Source organism: Zosterops lateralis (genome assembly GCF_965231275.1).
Source record: "Zosterops lateralis genome assembly, chromosome: 5".
In the NCBI taxonomy this organism is placed as follows: Eukaryota; Metazoa; Chordata; class Aves; order Passeriformes; family Zosteropidae; genus Zosterops; species Zosterops lateralis.
The window spans coordinates 72,239,349-72,254,978 of NC_139766.1; the positions used below are offsets into that span (position 1 = coordinate 72,239,349).

At 44.4% G+C, this 15,630-nt stretch overlaps 2 protein-coding genes across 7 annotated transcripts in view; both read right to left on the reverse strand.

Moving 5' to 3' along the window:
* Nucleotides 1–235: 235 nt before the first annotated feature.
* On the reverse strand, nt 236–6,188 carry COX18 (cytochrome c oxidase assembly factor COX18; the record flags this gene model as incomplete). Its single annotated transcript, XM_083862327.1, has 6 exons — nt 236–2,414; nt 3,098–3,208; nt 3,514–3,626; nt 4,404–4,567; nt 4,785–4,885; nt 5,916–6,188. The coding sequence occupies 6 exons, from the start codon at nt 6,186–6,188 to the stop codon at nt 2,244–2,246; spliced, it is 933 nt and encodes a 310-aa protein (XP_083718453.1). The 3' UTR covers nt 236–2,243.
* Nucleotides 6,189–8,015: 1,827 nt separating this feature from the next.
* ANKRD17 (ankyrin repeat domain 17) overlaps nt 8,016–15,630 on the reverse strand; it is a 70,027-nt gene continuing 62,412 nt past the window's right edge. For 5 of the 6 annotated variants that reach the window (XM_083861784.1, XM_083861789.1, XM_083861788.1 and 2 more), the window contains 6 exons: nt 13,745–15,393; nt 12,613–12,810; nt 11,779–12,024; nt 9,832–10,007; nt 9,561–9,725; nt 8,016–8,634 (listed from right to left, as the gene is read on the reverse strand). In XM_083861784.1, coding sequence (XP_083717910.1) covers nt 8,575–8,634; nt 9,561–9,725; nt 9,832–10,007; nt 11,779–12,024; nt 12,613–12,810; nt 13,745–15,393 — 2,494 coding nt within the window. In that variant the 3' untranslated portion in view covers nt 8,016–8,574. The remainder of the gene's footprint in view (nt 8,635–9,560; nt 9,726–9,831; nt 10,008–11,778; nt 12,025–12,612; nt 12,811–13,744; nt 15,394–15,630) is intronic. The other variant, XM_083861787.1, reaches the window with a different exon arrangement.

Genomic DNA, 15,630 nt, shown 5'->3' on the forward strand with positions numbered 1-15,630 from the left:
CACCCTATAAAAAGTGTTAGATCATACTGACATTTCATTCCTGAATGGGACAGGGGGCCAACTTACCTCACCTACAGTATTTCAGCCTAATAATCAGAGGGAAGTTAGGAAGGAAACTGCCCTCCTTTCTAAAACCACAATTCTTTTATCACTACTGGATTTTGCTAATTTACTTACAATTTCTTTGTTTTCAGCAAAGCCAGAACAGGAAGCAAACAGGAGAGGCAGAGACACAGTTAAGCCAGAGCTATAGATCACATTACTTAAATAATAAAGTGCCATTCACAAAGAATATTGTACAAGCTTTTTAAAGACACTTCAATTGGGTTTCTCAGAGAACACAGCAATGGGGTAATGTTGGGGTTTTTAAAATTTATTTCTTTTCCAGAAATCTCCCTTGGCTCTTCCACAGTCAAGAAGGAGTCAATCAACCCAACACACAGCATCATATGCATCTTTGCTCCATCTTTGTCGCATCAACATGGACTGACAACAAAATAATTACATTACCATAAAAAGGCAAATAGCAAAGCTCCAATCCTTTTTCCTAGAAACAGCATCAAACATGGAGACAAGGATTTTAGGTCAGACAATGTATTTGAACAAAGTCATTTCTATGTCTGAGAACAGAGGTAAGCTTTTGGGTAAACAATGTCTTTTTCCAGGGCACAACCACCAAAGATAACAAGCATCACAGCCCTGTTCTGGAAGTTCACACTGCATCTTCAAGATAGAGAATGAAACATATTATCCAGCCAGGATATTTCAGCACTTTTGAGTTCTGCCAGAAGAGAACCCCTTCTGGGAACTTGTACTTGCTGGACTTCAGTTCCTTAAGCTTAAGCTCCCTCCTAAGTATATGTAGTGTTCCAACAAGCCTCTTCCAGACCTAGAATAATGCTGTGAGAAATCCACCACCAAATACTCACTGGAGGAACCTTATGCTCTTTTAACAGGCACTGGCAGGTCTTGGGTGTAATTTTATAAGGTAAAAGGAGTGTAAAATAAACATAAATAAATGGAGAACTGCAAATCTAACAAAGCCAGTTTCCTGCATTGAACATAAGGAGTCCTGACAGAGCTGTGAGGCATTTTTTTCAGTGACCAGTTTCACAGCCCTCTTTATGCTTCCCAAGAAATTTCGTGTTATTTTTTTACTACCCATAAGACACAGCCGTTGTCAGCTTGCCCTGTTCCTGAAGCGTGAACACGTTGGGAACATGAGCCCCTCTCTGGTGAGACTGCAGAGGAAGGAGAGGTGACTTTCCTCAGCACTGCATGGAGCACCAGCTCCCTCTACCACTGGCTTCCCAGACAAAAATTCACACCCCTTTGCAAAGTCTTTTTCCAACAACTTCAGATGAGGGAAAATGACGATATTCATTCAGAAAAATCTGTAAGACCCTTTAAAAATCTAGAACATTATCCTACCTATAATGCAGACCCAGAAAGGGCTTTATCATATACCTTCTGATCTCCTTACCTGTGGATTTTGAATTGTTAGACACCATTAGATGAGATGCTTTTGGCTGCTTTACCTTCAGTTTCAGACCTCTTTTGGGGAGTTTTTTTGGCATAAGAATATCCTGGCAGCATCCAGATATAACTGTAACACTGATGTTCTGAGACTCCTAGCAGTGAAAACAGTGAAAGACTTCAGTGAAACATCCCCACAGGTGAAGTGCAGTGTCATTAGTACAATGACATCTGCACTTTTTCTTCTAAAATGCTGATTTTAGTCAGAGAGTGTATCTCAGCCCTATCTGTAAAGTCCTACTAGGCTATCAAAACAATTCAAATAAATGCTTCCAAGTCTGCATTAAAAATTCTGCTTCTGTGAATTTTTGTAAGTTTACATCACAGTAGTAGCCTGGAATCTTTTAAAAAGTTAAAAGCAAATGACTTCCTGATCATTTTAACAAAAAACCTCCAAATCTCTTTACCTTCAGGACTTGGAGTAAAAAAGAGTCACTGTATATGAGTCACAGTTTTATTTCACTCCCACATGCCAAATTTCTTATGATAATTCAGGAGACAAACCTGGAGTTCTGGACTATTTCAACTGCAAAACGACCGCCCTTCAAACAAAGCTTCCCAGTATAGACACATTTTTGCTGACCAATCCTTCTTTATGGCCAGCCAGTGTTTTATTTGGAAAATAAATATACAGCAAATAAGTACATCTCACTAAAACAGCACTACTTCATTCCTGAAACAGCTCTTTCTGGAGTTCAGTGGTGTTGTTACTTAAAGCTGTATTTGGTAGCCAAGGCAGCCACGATGTCCCTGTAAGGAGTATCTGAGTCGGATTTGGTCCTTGGAATGCAGCACAGCCGGCGGAAGGTGGGAGAACGCAGCAGGAGGTTGTGGGAGAGTCCCACGAGGCTCGAGGACAGCCAGTACAGCGCCATGGACTGCAACAAGACAAGCACAGCTCAGCTCCCTGGAGGCAAGGGAAACACACTTTAGGCAACTCCTCCTGGACCACAGCTGTGGGTTACTCCCAGGTATTGATAAAAATGACTCACCTAAAACACTCCTCCTCTCATTTGCAATAATGGCTTCCATGTGAAATGTAACTGTCTGTCTCAACTCTTCTGGGGAAAAGTGCCATCTACACTGGGGCTTGACACTTCTTAAATGAATTCATATTAAACTTGCTTCAACGTCTGTATTTGAAACTGTAATTGAGCCAAACAACCAGACACTATGTTTTTGCTAAGAATACTCTGCAGTAGAAAACCTGGTAAAAACGTGAAGTGTTTGAACAAAGACATAGAAATTTCCCTAATTTAAGATCTACACTGGTTTCCAGTTAACAAGCATTTGCCTATGTGTCTTTACATAAAGCTTTCCTCTCCTTTTGCAGACTACATGAAGGACATTAACTTCTTTCAAATTTGCAAAGTCTTCCTCCTTGAACAAAAATATTCCAAAGGCAACAAGATTTAAACATACAATAGACAGAACATCTGATTTATTTTTTTTTAAGCACACAGCAGTAGAAATATAAAACACGTGAGGCCTTCGGATTGTCCTTTAAGCACCAGAACAGACCAGTCAGAGGTGACATCCCAGAGGTCACCTCGGTACTTACAGAGGGCACTGTGGCAGCAAGAGGGACCATCACCACGGACACCAGGCGGAAGAAGTTTGTAACAAGCTTCTGGAAATGGGAAACTTGCATTTTTTTTTGGGAAGAAAAGATCTGAAAGAGGAGAAACTCAGTTATAAACAAGCTTTTTTGAACAGCCATACTGAGGGTTAACACCATTAGAGCAGCATTCTAAAAGAAACTGTAGTCAAGACTAAATATTACTGAAGCTCAAGTAGATATGACACGTTACCTCCGACCTGGAGGTCTCTGAACAAAAGACACCCACATTAAAATACACAGAGCAAACAGATTATGTTTCACTTCTGCCTAGTGCATTTAAAGCAGTGATGATCTGCAGCCACCTTTATGTGTTAGCCCTTTGTAGTCACTGTTGCTGGTTTACTCCACCAACATACCTCCACCACCAGCAAATTCACCAGCCCCAGGGAAACTGGCAAAATCCACGTGGAATCAGGTGCCGTGAGGTCTGTAAACCACAGTGCTCCTCCCGAGGAAAACTGCTCTTGTACTACAGGAAAAATTTGAACAGAACACAGAATTCAGTATGATTTGCTGTCTCAAATGAGCCAGAACTGTATCATGTGCTCAATCACAGACCCAAGTTTCTAGGTATGTTTTATCTGCATGGTAAGTATGATTAAAGCAGAAATCCTTGGTTTAATGCTCTGCTACCAATGTAGGTAAGAAAAGTGAGAGATACAAGCTGAGACCCAGCTTAGCTCATGACAGCCACAGATTGGTAAATCTGCAATAAAAAAATGCTTCCATCTCAAATATTTTACAAGTCAATGAGGAAAATGAAAATGCAGTAACCTACAGTGTTAATTTCTTGATTTTGAAAAAATTGTATTTTTCTTAGTAACTGTATAACTAGCTACATTTTTGCTTAAAAGAACTATAAACTCTTGCCTAAAAGATCAGTATATAATTTTTTTTTATTTAAAAGATGCTCACACATTCACCTTGTCTACAGCATTTCACATGGAAGGAAAAAAATACAGATTAAAAGTGAGTGTGCTGTGGCACATGTAATATTACTTGCTAAAGAGAGTTACCAGATTATGTTAAGCTGAAAACTCATTTCTAACTACATTAATTACCTATTATTAGTATTAATTAATTAGATTAAGTTGAAACTATATTGAGTTTAAAACCTTAGCAGCTGACCGTTTTTATATCAGCTCATACATCAAGCTCAGGACATTGCATTCTTTTACCAACAAGGTGTCTGCGGAAGCAGCAAGTGAATAAAAAGCAGCAGTAAGAGAAGATGCAGGTGCAGCACCTGCTGAGCCCAGGGCACCGACGCTGCAGTTGCGCAGAGCCAGGGACACGCACATCCACATGGGGATCTGCACCCACAGCAGCAGGGTGGCCTTGAAGGGGTGGCAGTTGTCCCGCACGTACAGCTCCGTAACGACCTTCCGCATGTTCCTGCTGAAGTGGAGCCTTTTTGGAGAGAAAAAAACCCAAAGTTTAGAGCTTTGAGATGGGTACAGCATCTGAAAGAGAATAGAATAAACAAAGACATCGTAGGCGGGGAAAGAAAATCTAAGCTCTGGGCAATGGCAGGGTCTTGCTGCAAAGGTGTTGTTTGTGGGATCTTCCTTCCTGCCATGCCTCACTCCAGAATGGATTCAGGAGGCGTGCACAATCCCCCTCATACCTGGCCACCTTTTCAGACCAGCCCAGCTGCTTTCCCCGCACTGAAACTTCATAGCGAAGGCACTTGGCAAGTTCCTTAATCTCAGGCTGCAGGTTTTCCAGCTAGCTAAAGAAAAGGAGAAATGTTTGGGCACAGGGGCAGGTAACAATTGCTTCCTCTCCTCACCTCTGTTATTAGTTACCCCTGGTAATTCAATACCTGAACAAGTATTAAACTTACTAATTACCACTGTAAAATTTAATATCTGTACAGGAATTAAACATACACACTGCCACCGTATAATTTAATACCTCTATGGGTGTTACATGCAATAATTACCCTTCTATGATTTAACACCAGCACAGGCATCAAGCATATTAATTACCTCTGTAGTTTAACACCTGTACAGGTAGTAAAGTGAGGGACATCTTGTCAATGTCTTGTTCAACATCAGTGAGCACCTTTCATCTTGAAACAAAATAACTATGTGAAGGTAACAGTGACAAGTGGTCACAGTAACAATCAAAGCTACTCTCTTACTACTGCATGAAATGAAGACAGAAATCTACTCTTTTTAGATTTTATACCTTTTTAAGTAGAAAATTATTTCTATCATAGCTGAAATCAGGACAATTCTTAACAAGTATCTTTTTACCTGCACTCAGCACCTGTAATCAGCTACTTCACTTAAAAAGACACACCTTTAATGCCACTTCAATCATAAAAATAAATAAATGACAATGTTAAAAACTATTAATAGACAATATATATTACAGAATATATTATTTACAATATACTGCATGTAATATATAAATATACTGTGCTATACATGAAATACAGAAATATATAAATAATACATATAGAAATATATAATATATAGAGAAATAAAATAAAGAGTAATAAAATAAAGGCCACGAGGACACAACTTGGAAGTGAACAAAGTCACTACCCACAGCATAAGAGACGCTGTTACGCGAGAGCACAGTAGACGCTCACTTTTGCAACCTAAAAAAGCACAAAATGTAACGAAATTCCTTAACAAAGCCCCAAACGCCCCCAAACCCGTTTCAATAAAAGAATTGTAATGTTTATTCCGCGGCCCCCTCAGCCCCTCCATCAGCCCTTCCCTCAAAGCCCCCTCAGCGCTCCCACCTTGGCCAGCAGCCGGCCCTGCTGCGCGGCCAGCGGGAGGGTGACGGCAGTGCGCAGCACGGCGGCCCCGCCGGCGATGGCGGCCCAGCAGGGCAGCCCGGTGGCCTCCTGCAGCACCGCCAGCCCGCCCTCGGCCCAGTGCACGGGCGCGGACCGCGCCGCCCACTCGTACCAGCCCTCGGGGCCGCCGTGGCCGCCCGGCCCCGGCCCCGCTCCCGCCGCCGCCGCCAGGGCCGGCGGGACCCGCGCGCCCGCCCGCGCGAGCCGCCACATGCCGACGGCTCCTTCCTCTGGGGCGCATGCGCGGCCCGCGCGCCGTCGCAGCGCGCCGCCCCGCGGCCGCCATGGCGGCTGAGGGCACGGGAAGGGCAGCGAGGGCGGGGGGAGCGACTGCTGACTCCGGCACCTGCGTTGTGCTGTAACCGGACCGGTACAGGCCTGGAATGCAGCTTAGAACAGTCTCAACCCCTCCTGCCGTGGGCAGGGATACCTCCCAGCGCAGCACAGAACGTGTAGAGCTGGAAAGGAACCGCGAGGATCAGGGTGCTCCACACCTGGCCTTGCGCAGGGCATCCCCAAGGATCACACCACAGGCTAGGAGTGTTGTCCAAACCCTGCGTGAAGGTTCAATGTCTTATCCAAACTGGCTGAGCCCTGCCAAGGTTGACCCAGTGTCTCGCCCCTCTTCTAGCAAGTATTTCTTCCCAATAGCTAGCCAAATTTCCCCTTTTTCCATTTGTACCCATTACTTCTTGTCCTGTCACCACAGTCCCTGACAAGGAGTCCCTCTTGGGCTCACTTCAGATACTGAAGGCTGCTATGAGGAACCCACAACAACCTCCTCTTCCCCAGGCTGAACGGCCCCAACTCTCTCAGCCTGAAAATTATATTCAAGAGTAATGAATCATTAACAAACACCTCATCATTCCACATCAGCAGTATTCTTCTACCCAGCCAGGTTCTGGATTGCCTCCTTAGCCCTTCTGTGGCAAGGAGAGGTCAAAATACCCCTTTGACCATACACCTCTGGACTGTGTTCTCTTCCTCTCCACATTTGTCCTAACCCTGGTTCTGTTCCCTTTTCCCAAATAAGCAGCACCTGGCCAATCCCAAAAGAGTATATTCCTTGGTTTATTGGACGAATAAAATACATTATGTTGTGGGGGGAAAAAAAATAATCTGGGAATAAAAATGGTCCAATTCCCCCCACCCAGGATCTCCCATGCCCAGCCTAGTGCCACAGCATCAGGCCTGTTTACTACCTCAGGCATGGATTAAACTGTCAGGTCAACAAAATACTCTGGAATTCATGGCTGTAATAAATACTATTTCTCAGTGGGATTAATAATTAATAACCCTCAACAGCACTAAAGCCTGCAGCAAATGATTGTAGCAGAGGGGAAGGGGACTCACCCACACCACAATAAGGTGTGATAAAGAGTTTCAAACCACTTCCTGAGCAGTTCCTCACTTTGGGATCTATTTTGCTACCACCAGATCTTCACAGGATGTATTTCAGGAGATCAGACAACTGGAAAAAGAAACCTGCTTTTACTCAGAGCAGCACCTAAGGGCAGGTATATGAGGCCCTGGGTATGCAAAAGGTTTGTGGACACCTCAAATATCCTAATAGTTAAAAGGCAATAGTTTCTGTGACCAGCTGAGGTGTTCTCTTGGTTTTCAAAGGAGGGAGCATAATAAAACCAAGTATTACTTCTTAAATCTGAGCTGCAGATATCCTTTAAATGTAAGGGAACTCTACAAGAACCTGACTGTATCTGTGCCACTGCTCACCCAGCCTGGCCTCACAGGACCTACCCTCCTTCACCTCTTGCCACTGCTGTCCACAAGGTGACAGCTCCTGACAATGTATACCAGAATTCCCACTTGGGGAAATAAACCTTGTCCAAATAAACCTTCATGGGCCTTATTCTGGAACAAATTTGCCTCTGGAGCCTTCAGCAGGGAAGCTCTCCTCAAATGTCAAATAGACAATGCATGTATTCTCAAAAAAATTCAACACACATTTGGAAAACACCCTCTGAAAAAGCCTGGGGTGTTTTTCTTTTTATAACTTACTCAAATTACACAAATAGAAAAGTTATGCTTATTAATAGTTTAATGTATGAAGGAAACATCCAGATTTCTGAATATGAAGGTACATATCTCACATTAATTTAAGTCTACATAAAGTAGAGCCTCTATAACTGACATATTGAAATTTACTTTCTGCTTAGCCATTTGTTATGTAAACAATTGTACATTTATTTGCCATTCTAAAACTTCAGGATCAAGTTTACATAATTTTGCTAAATTTCTGTGTTTGCTCAGAAGCAGTTTACAGTACTAAAACCAACCAGCCAAAGAACAGCTTCAACAGAAAGTTACGTAAAAAAAAAAAAAAAAAAAAAAAAAAGAAGAAGAAGAGGAGGAAAGGAAAAAAGAAAGTCTAACTAAGTTGAAACATATGATGGATGATGGTGGGGAATGGGCGGTCACAATGTTCACAGAAAAAGGTCAGTTAGTAAGTTCTTCTGCAAAAAGCCTACACACTTCAGTCAAGCACATCAGTAGAATGATCTGGGAGCACAAACTGTTTCTGCCAATTGTGGTTTCCTCTGCAAAAAAAGGAATCTCAAGGCCAGCATGTTGATCCCACTCAGCCCAGTTGGTTCATATGCACGCTGTTCATGTGAGGTGTCCAAGTTCCAGTCCACACCTGCAAGAGAAACCTGCGTTAACTCTGTGCTTTGGGCTGCTCCTAGCAGGGCACGGCTCACAGAGACACTGCAGGGCTCACAGTTTTTCCTCTCCAGGACAGGACAGTAAAATTAATAGGACACTGGGTGTGCAGCGAATGATTTGCAAGCCCAGTTCCTGAATCCCTCCGCCCCCAGAGCAAGGGACTTGCTTTCCTTTTGACCTTAAGTTCAGACAAACAAGAACTTGATTTCTGCCACCTTACCTAACACCTTCAGATCTGGGGAATCCCAAGTCTAACCAAGTAAAGCTTTCTTTAGGGGACAAAGTTTCCTCATTAAAGCAGAAATCACCTCGCAGGGATGAGAAGCCACGTTAGAGCAATACCTGAACTGTGGCAAAACCCCCTCTCCCTCACACCTATGGCCTACCAGATCTGGGAGCTGCTCCCCATGGCTTGGATCATTCCCAAGCAAATTAAGCCCAGAAACATCCTTATTTAGTAACAGTGTAACAGGGATCACTGTCTAATTAAACATAATCACAGGACATAATCTAACCAGAGCTACTGATGTTCCATTATAGTATTAGTTCCTGAGCATGAACAAGAGGTTTAGGGGAATTAATCCCTCTGCCTAAATTATACTTAGTGGACAAGTCAGGCAAGATCAGAGCAGCAAAGGGATACTTATTCCCTTCCTAAAGAGCTGCCTTATGCCCTTCCTCCATGTGCTCCTAACACAGTCACAACATCCTATACTGCAGAGCCCAGAAGCAGTCCTGTTGCTGTGTTCCCTGCTTGGGAAGGGAAAGTTTAACAGCACATAAATTGACTTTTCCTATGAAATTCTGCCCCAAGATTTCTTTTCCCCAATGCACAAGTGCACAGTTAGGAATCATGATACATTTTGAGTAAAACAGAGTGCAAAAAACCAGAGCAGTTACCGTCTGAGGCCCGTTGTTTTCTGTGGAATTTGAAACCATCTTTATCAGCGAGTTCCAAGATGGGTCAGCAGCATGAGGCCCGTTAAAGATGGGGCCTCCGGTACCATCTGTGATGGGGGCTACAGGAGGAATTATGGCGTTCCCATACACAGAAAAAGGCATTCCCTGAGGGGAAGGAAAACCAACAGTCAGGATGTTTTCATGAATGCTATTACTACTGCACAGACAGAAAGGGATTCATGCTGCATATGGGGGCCAAGGAGGTCATTACCCCTACTTTTGGGAAGTCCATGTATCCTGCAGGGACGGGCTGATGGAATGTACCAGAAGGCGTTACAATTCCCGTGCTGTCTCTCTCCATGGCTTGGTGCGAGAACACGCCGGGATCAGACATGGGCCTGTGGATCATGTGGCTCCCCATTCCGCTGTGACACCAGTCCACTTTATCTGACAGCACAGAGACACGGTATTATCCACAACATCCCTGACTGCCTGCTTCCCAGCCTCCAAGTTTGCCTGCCTGCAGCTCTCAGGCTTCCACCTGCACTAGAGCTCAGGAGCATATGGGATGGAGAACATCAGGAATGGCACCTGCAGCCCCCAGGCCAAGAACCCTGAGCCACTGCCAGGACTTTGGGACAGTTACCTACAACCAGAGTGTTGCCTCTGCAACTTTCCTCCATTTCAACAGCAAAGCTGGAATTTGGGCTAACTCTTCCTCCTCCAAAAATCTCAGATCCTCCAAAAACCTCAATTCCTCGTGCCTTTGGTGCTGTAGAAAGGTTATGTATACTATGAAGACTATTTGTTCTACTTCACTACCCTTCTTCCATTAATTATTTAATATTCTAAGGGACATAGAAGTATCCATGCAAAAAAAAAACCCAGAAAATGACCAGCTGCACACATGTGCTCATGTCCTAATTCTGCGAATTCATCAGAGGCAGCTTGGTATTGGTGCTACAGTTCAAACCCCAGACATCCAAAAATCCAATCCTCAAAACAAAACGTAAGAAAATTGTACTTGGAGAAGGGGTAGAGAAACATTTCTGAGGCACCCTAATACTCAGGTAGAGAAGAGCCAATCCCATTGTGAACTGAAAATCAAAATGCTGAAGTAGTTGACCAAAGCAGAAGGAAAGCAGCATGCCAAAAGCCAAGACAGGCACAAAGAACAGCTTTTACAGGCACACAATGCAAATAAATAGTGAATTTCTAAAGCTTTATCTGGGAAAAGACCACTAGTGAAGTAAAAAAAAAGGGCTGCATTTGGTGAAAAATTCCAGCACAACCAATCAGTTAAAACCTTCAGCTGTCTGGACTCAGTCAAGGAGCAGAACAGATTGCTCTGAGAGGTGGAGCAGTTCCAATACTTGCAGGTTTTCCAGAGCAGACTGAATAAACCCCTGAGCAATACAGGCAGAACTCACAGCAAACTTCATTTTGTGCAGAAGGCTGACAGGGCATCCAGAGGTCCAATCCAACAGTCTCAATACTCATAACCCTCCCATCCCAAGCAAAAAAACCTAAAGAAACTAAAGATCAACTCCCCACAAAAAAACCCCCAATCAATATGAAAAAAGTTCATCAGTCTCCCAGAAATTGCTTCCAAGACTCCTGACAAGTTTGGTAAGAAAAGCTGTGACATCACTAACTGAAATTGTTAATAAATTCTGAAATACTAAATTCTGTGTGACTCCAGGAGAGCCAAGAGCCTTGTGCTAGTAGAAGGCAAATGGTTGAAAAGATCAAAGCAAACCCCAACATGGAATATTATCACTTTATAAAAGCACCATGCTCAGCACAAAAAGTTCTACCTTAGCTACAAATTGAGTATTTACTCCTACTGCACAAATAACCTCTTTATCAACAAAAAACACCAGAGAGCTATTTTGTGACACCCTAATTTCCTCTCTTCCTAAATTCAATGATCCTCACTCACTGTGTTCATCCCTGGAAACCCTGTTTAAATTTTTTCTGCTCTTAATTGGAGTACCAAATCTTCACAGCCAGGACGTTTCAAAACCCCTGAGGGTTTCAGAAACCTTGTAAAACTCTGAAGTGGACAGGAAGGCTAAGAGAACTCCTTGCTCCAAATCCTTTGGAAAGAACACTTCTGTGTTTTGAGGCACTCACTTCTGCACCCTCCTGAGCTGAAGATAAGTTTGGCAAACATGACAGTGTGATCAATTCAAGTGCATCTATGAACAACACATACCTTGACTGCCACCTATACCTTCGAAGGACCAGATCCCACTATGTCCCACTGGGGCAGCCAAGTTGCTCCCAATTACAGAAGGAGATGTTCCAGTTTGTCTAATACGTGCAGACCGTTCAGTCCCAATAGGAACAGGAACTTTTCTGTCCTGAGAAACGTTACTGGGTTTTTCTGATCCCAAGGACACTGCCGAAGGGGTGGGAGAGGGTGCTCGTACTCCAGAGGACACAGACTGAGCAGGAGATTCTGCAAGGAGAGCAACAGGAGCATTAAATGATGGCAGCCAGATCCCACAAACCTATCCTTCAATGTCCAACAACTGCCAACAGGGAGATGGCTAATGCCAGATTCATCCATCTGAGGATAATTTATTTCCAGATCACAGAAATGCTCACCACTGATACAGCTTTTTATATAAAATGCTTATTAGGCCTTAGCAGCTCAGCCACTGGTGGACACACAGCTCAAAACCTTAACTAAGCATCACTGTCTATCAGCAACACAGGATTTGAGGATTAGATCCTAAATCAGAGCTCAAATAAGCCCACATAAACCCATGTTTTTGTTGGGTTTGTTTTTTCTTCTTCTTTTTGATTTGTTCCCTGAGAGGGTTTTTTGTCTTTGTTTTTACCAATAAAACAGACTAACACATTTCCCTAAATAAGCCAGCACTCAACAGCTTGTTTGTTTTCTGTCCAAAAAACTCCTAACTGCAGGGGTCAAAATTAGAGGAAGGTACCAGAACCTGCCCTCAGGATTTTCTCCCAGAATTCCTTACAGGCGATTTTATTCATACAGCAGCTTCTCAGCAGCTTCCTGCTGACCAGAGCTCACCATTTGATGCTGATGAACATGGAGGCAATAAACTAAGAGGGGAAAAATGCTGTCTGTTAAAATTAGCAGCTGCAGGCGCTCCACCCAGCGGCGTCCCGGGTGCATAGATCTGCCCTCCTGACAGGTTCGAGGCAAAGGTCCCCAGGTGTGTAGAAGAAGGTGTTACAGAAGCATAGGGAGAATCCATACTGACAATACCTACAAGAGAAAATGGGCACAACTGGAAATAAAAAGGAAAACGGATGGATTATCCAATCCATCTTTAGGGGGATGTGTTACAATTTTCCAAAGGAAACTGGAGTATTAGGCTTCACACTCTGCAAATCTATTCAGTATGTGGCAGTTGTGCTGTATATCTAAAACAAGAATGGTTCTTATTTCAGTAACGTCAAATGTCATCTATTAGCCAAGGTATTAAAATATAAAAACTATTGCTCCCTTCATGTCCTCTTCAATGAAGAAAGGGAAAAATACAATCTTAGGGATCTGTGTATCTTAGGGGCATACAGGGCCATAATCAAAATGCTGACTAGTCAATCAGGATGAAAAAATTCAACATCATCATATTCACAAAATAGGAAAAAAGGTGCTGTTGTATCTCTCAATCCCTTAACACCTGAGAGGTCCTACAAAAACAGGCAGAGATGGTCCAAACTATTTATGTACTTTCTGAAAGTAACAGGTTCTGTGACAACTCCCTGGCCTCTGTTTTGGGCAGAAACCTCAACATCTCACTAAAAAAAATCAGGCAGTCAAGGAAATTACATTTTTTGGATCAAATTTAGTAATTAAGAGAACATAACTCTTGTAACTTACAAGTTGATATCAAAACCACCCTTTTTTACCATCCTAACCCTTGGAAGATGCTGCATATTTTTCTGCAGCCTCAAGCCAAGGTATTAAAACTAGAAGAGTCACTATCTGGTAGGAAAGGGAGATGGAAATAAGAGTGTTTTATTATCTCAGCTATTGGAGAGGAACAGGCTGGAATGGCAAAACCCCTATTCTATCAAGCCCATCAGCTGCCAAACAGTTACTAGATTTGACAGGGCACTCAAAATGAACTCAACTTGCTTAAAAAACACAAGAATAAACTGTATTATTATGGTACGGACACAAGCCAGAGACTTACCTGAGGGACTTGGAGCTGGCCTCTGTAACGGTGGCCTAAAACCTGGGGCTTTGGAAGTATCAGACTGATGTAACGGATCTGAATTTGGCAAAAATGAGGACTTTACTGATAGCATGGACTCTGGTGTTGACTGAGAGGAAACGACAGACCCACCCCAGAAGGCATGAGCAGACGTGGGGCTGTTCTCAAACAATGTACTAAAGGGCCCAAAAGGCAGAGTAGCACTGAAGTTGTTCCCCATGGGCTTGTTTGCCGAGTGGGCTGAATTCTGAGAAGCACTTTGTGTACTTAAGGTAGAAGGAAGCTGCACCGAAGAAGGAACACTGTGGGGCCTTTTGATGTGGTTAACGTTGAGGACTGCGACAGAGGAGTTTTGCACAGGAGCTGGATTCTTGGGGACGCTGCCGGTTCCGTGGACCGGTGGTCTGATGGCTGGGGTTTCCATCTTGGCTGTGGGCTGAGCAGACCCCATCGATGCCTGGGACATGGGGTAGGTCATCGGAGCATTGCTCGAGCCTACCGCGGGAGCAGATGAGCTCGTCGCTGCTAAATTTGGAGGCACAACCATGCGAGGATCTGGTGCAGGAACCTGAGGTTGCTGGAGAGGGGCCCTGGCCTCTGGCAGAGGTGCTCCCGGGGGCTGCTGATGAGCAGGATGCACAGAGGAGCTGCTGGTCCCAGGATTGGGCTGCCTGCTGCTGGTCGAGCTGCCTGCATCCACCACAGGTGGGCTCCCTGCTTCCGGCTCAGACGGAGGTGCACCTTTATTGGGAGAGGCTGCTGCGCAGTCGGGAGGACTGCTCCTGGAGATGCCTGCCGGCTGCACAGGAGGAGAAGGAGATGAGGGAGAAGATGCAGGGTAGTGTTCTTTGGCAGTAGGAGTTGGATATGTGGTGTTGGTGGGCGCTGTGCTCGTGTTGCTCGCCGTGGTTGTTACGGTGGTGGTGGTGGCATTGGACGTCTTCACCACCGTAACGAACAGCTGCCTCCTGACCGAAGGAGAGCTTGGGTTGCCGCTCGCTGAAGATCCAGGCATAGTAGAAGCCACTGAAGTCGTCGTTGCCGTGGGACTCGTCGTCAAAGAACTTACTGAATTCACCTGAGAACCGCTGCTGTTCTGGCTGTTATGGCGAGGCACCATGTGAGGTTTCGGCGAGTTTGTGGCTCTGGCAGGGCTCAGCGGCCTGACAGGAAATGGACCCCACGTGGACTGAGCCGGGGGGAAGGTGCCTCCAAAGTGCGTCATGGGCAGCCGAGGTGGACGGATCTGCTGAAAGGTCTGAGCGGCGAGGAGCGCGTGTGCAAACTGCGGAGGAGGATACGCCAACGGAAGAGAGACTTGGAAACCAGGCCGCACGTTGTTCACGGGGTTCTTGATGCTTTTGTGAGTGGATGCTGAGGAGATTGCAGGCACGGTGAGCGTGGAGGCCGTCTGAGATGTTGACGAAGCAGCTACGGTGGTCACTTTGATGCCCACGAGAGAACTGTTAGCAGCTGTAGTGGTGGCAGGTGTTGAGGACCCTATTTTGGAATTTACAGTTGAACTTTTCAAACGGTTCTTTGGAATAAGTTCATCGATTTCCTTATCTGGATCCTTAATCAGAGCATTGATCAGCTGTGTGGCCTGCCTGGTTGATTCTGTGCCACCTCTACAAAAAAGAAGGACAAGGAAAGTGCATGTAATGCATTTACACATACTATAGTCAAAGACCTCCCACACTCGATCCAGCCTACCTTCTATCACCCTAACACAAACAGGAAAATAACACTCTATCCAAAAACTGAGCTTGGCACAGTCCTGCTGCGGACAATTACTCAAAAAGTTCAAGATGAATACTACAAATCCCAAAAAAACTCACATGGATAAAATACTTACTTCCCTAAAT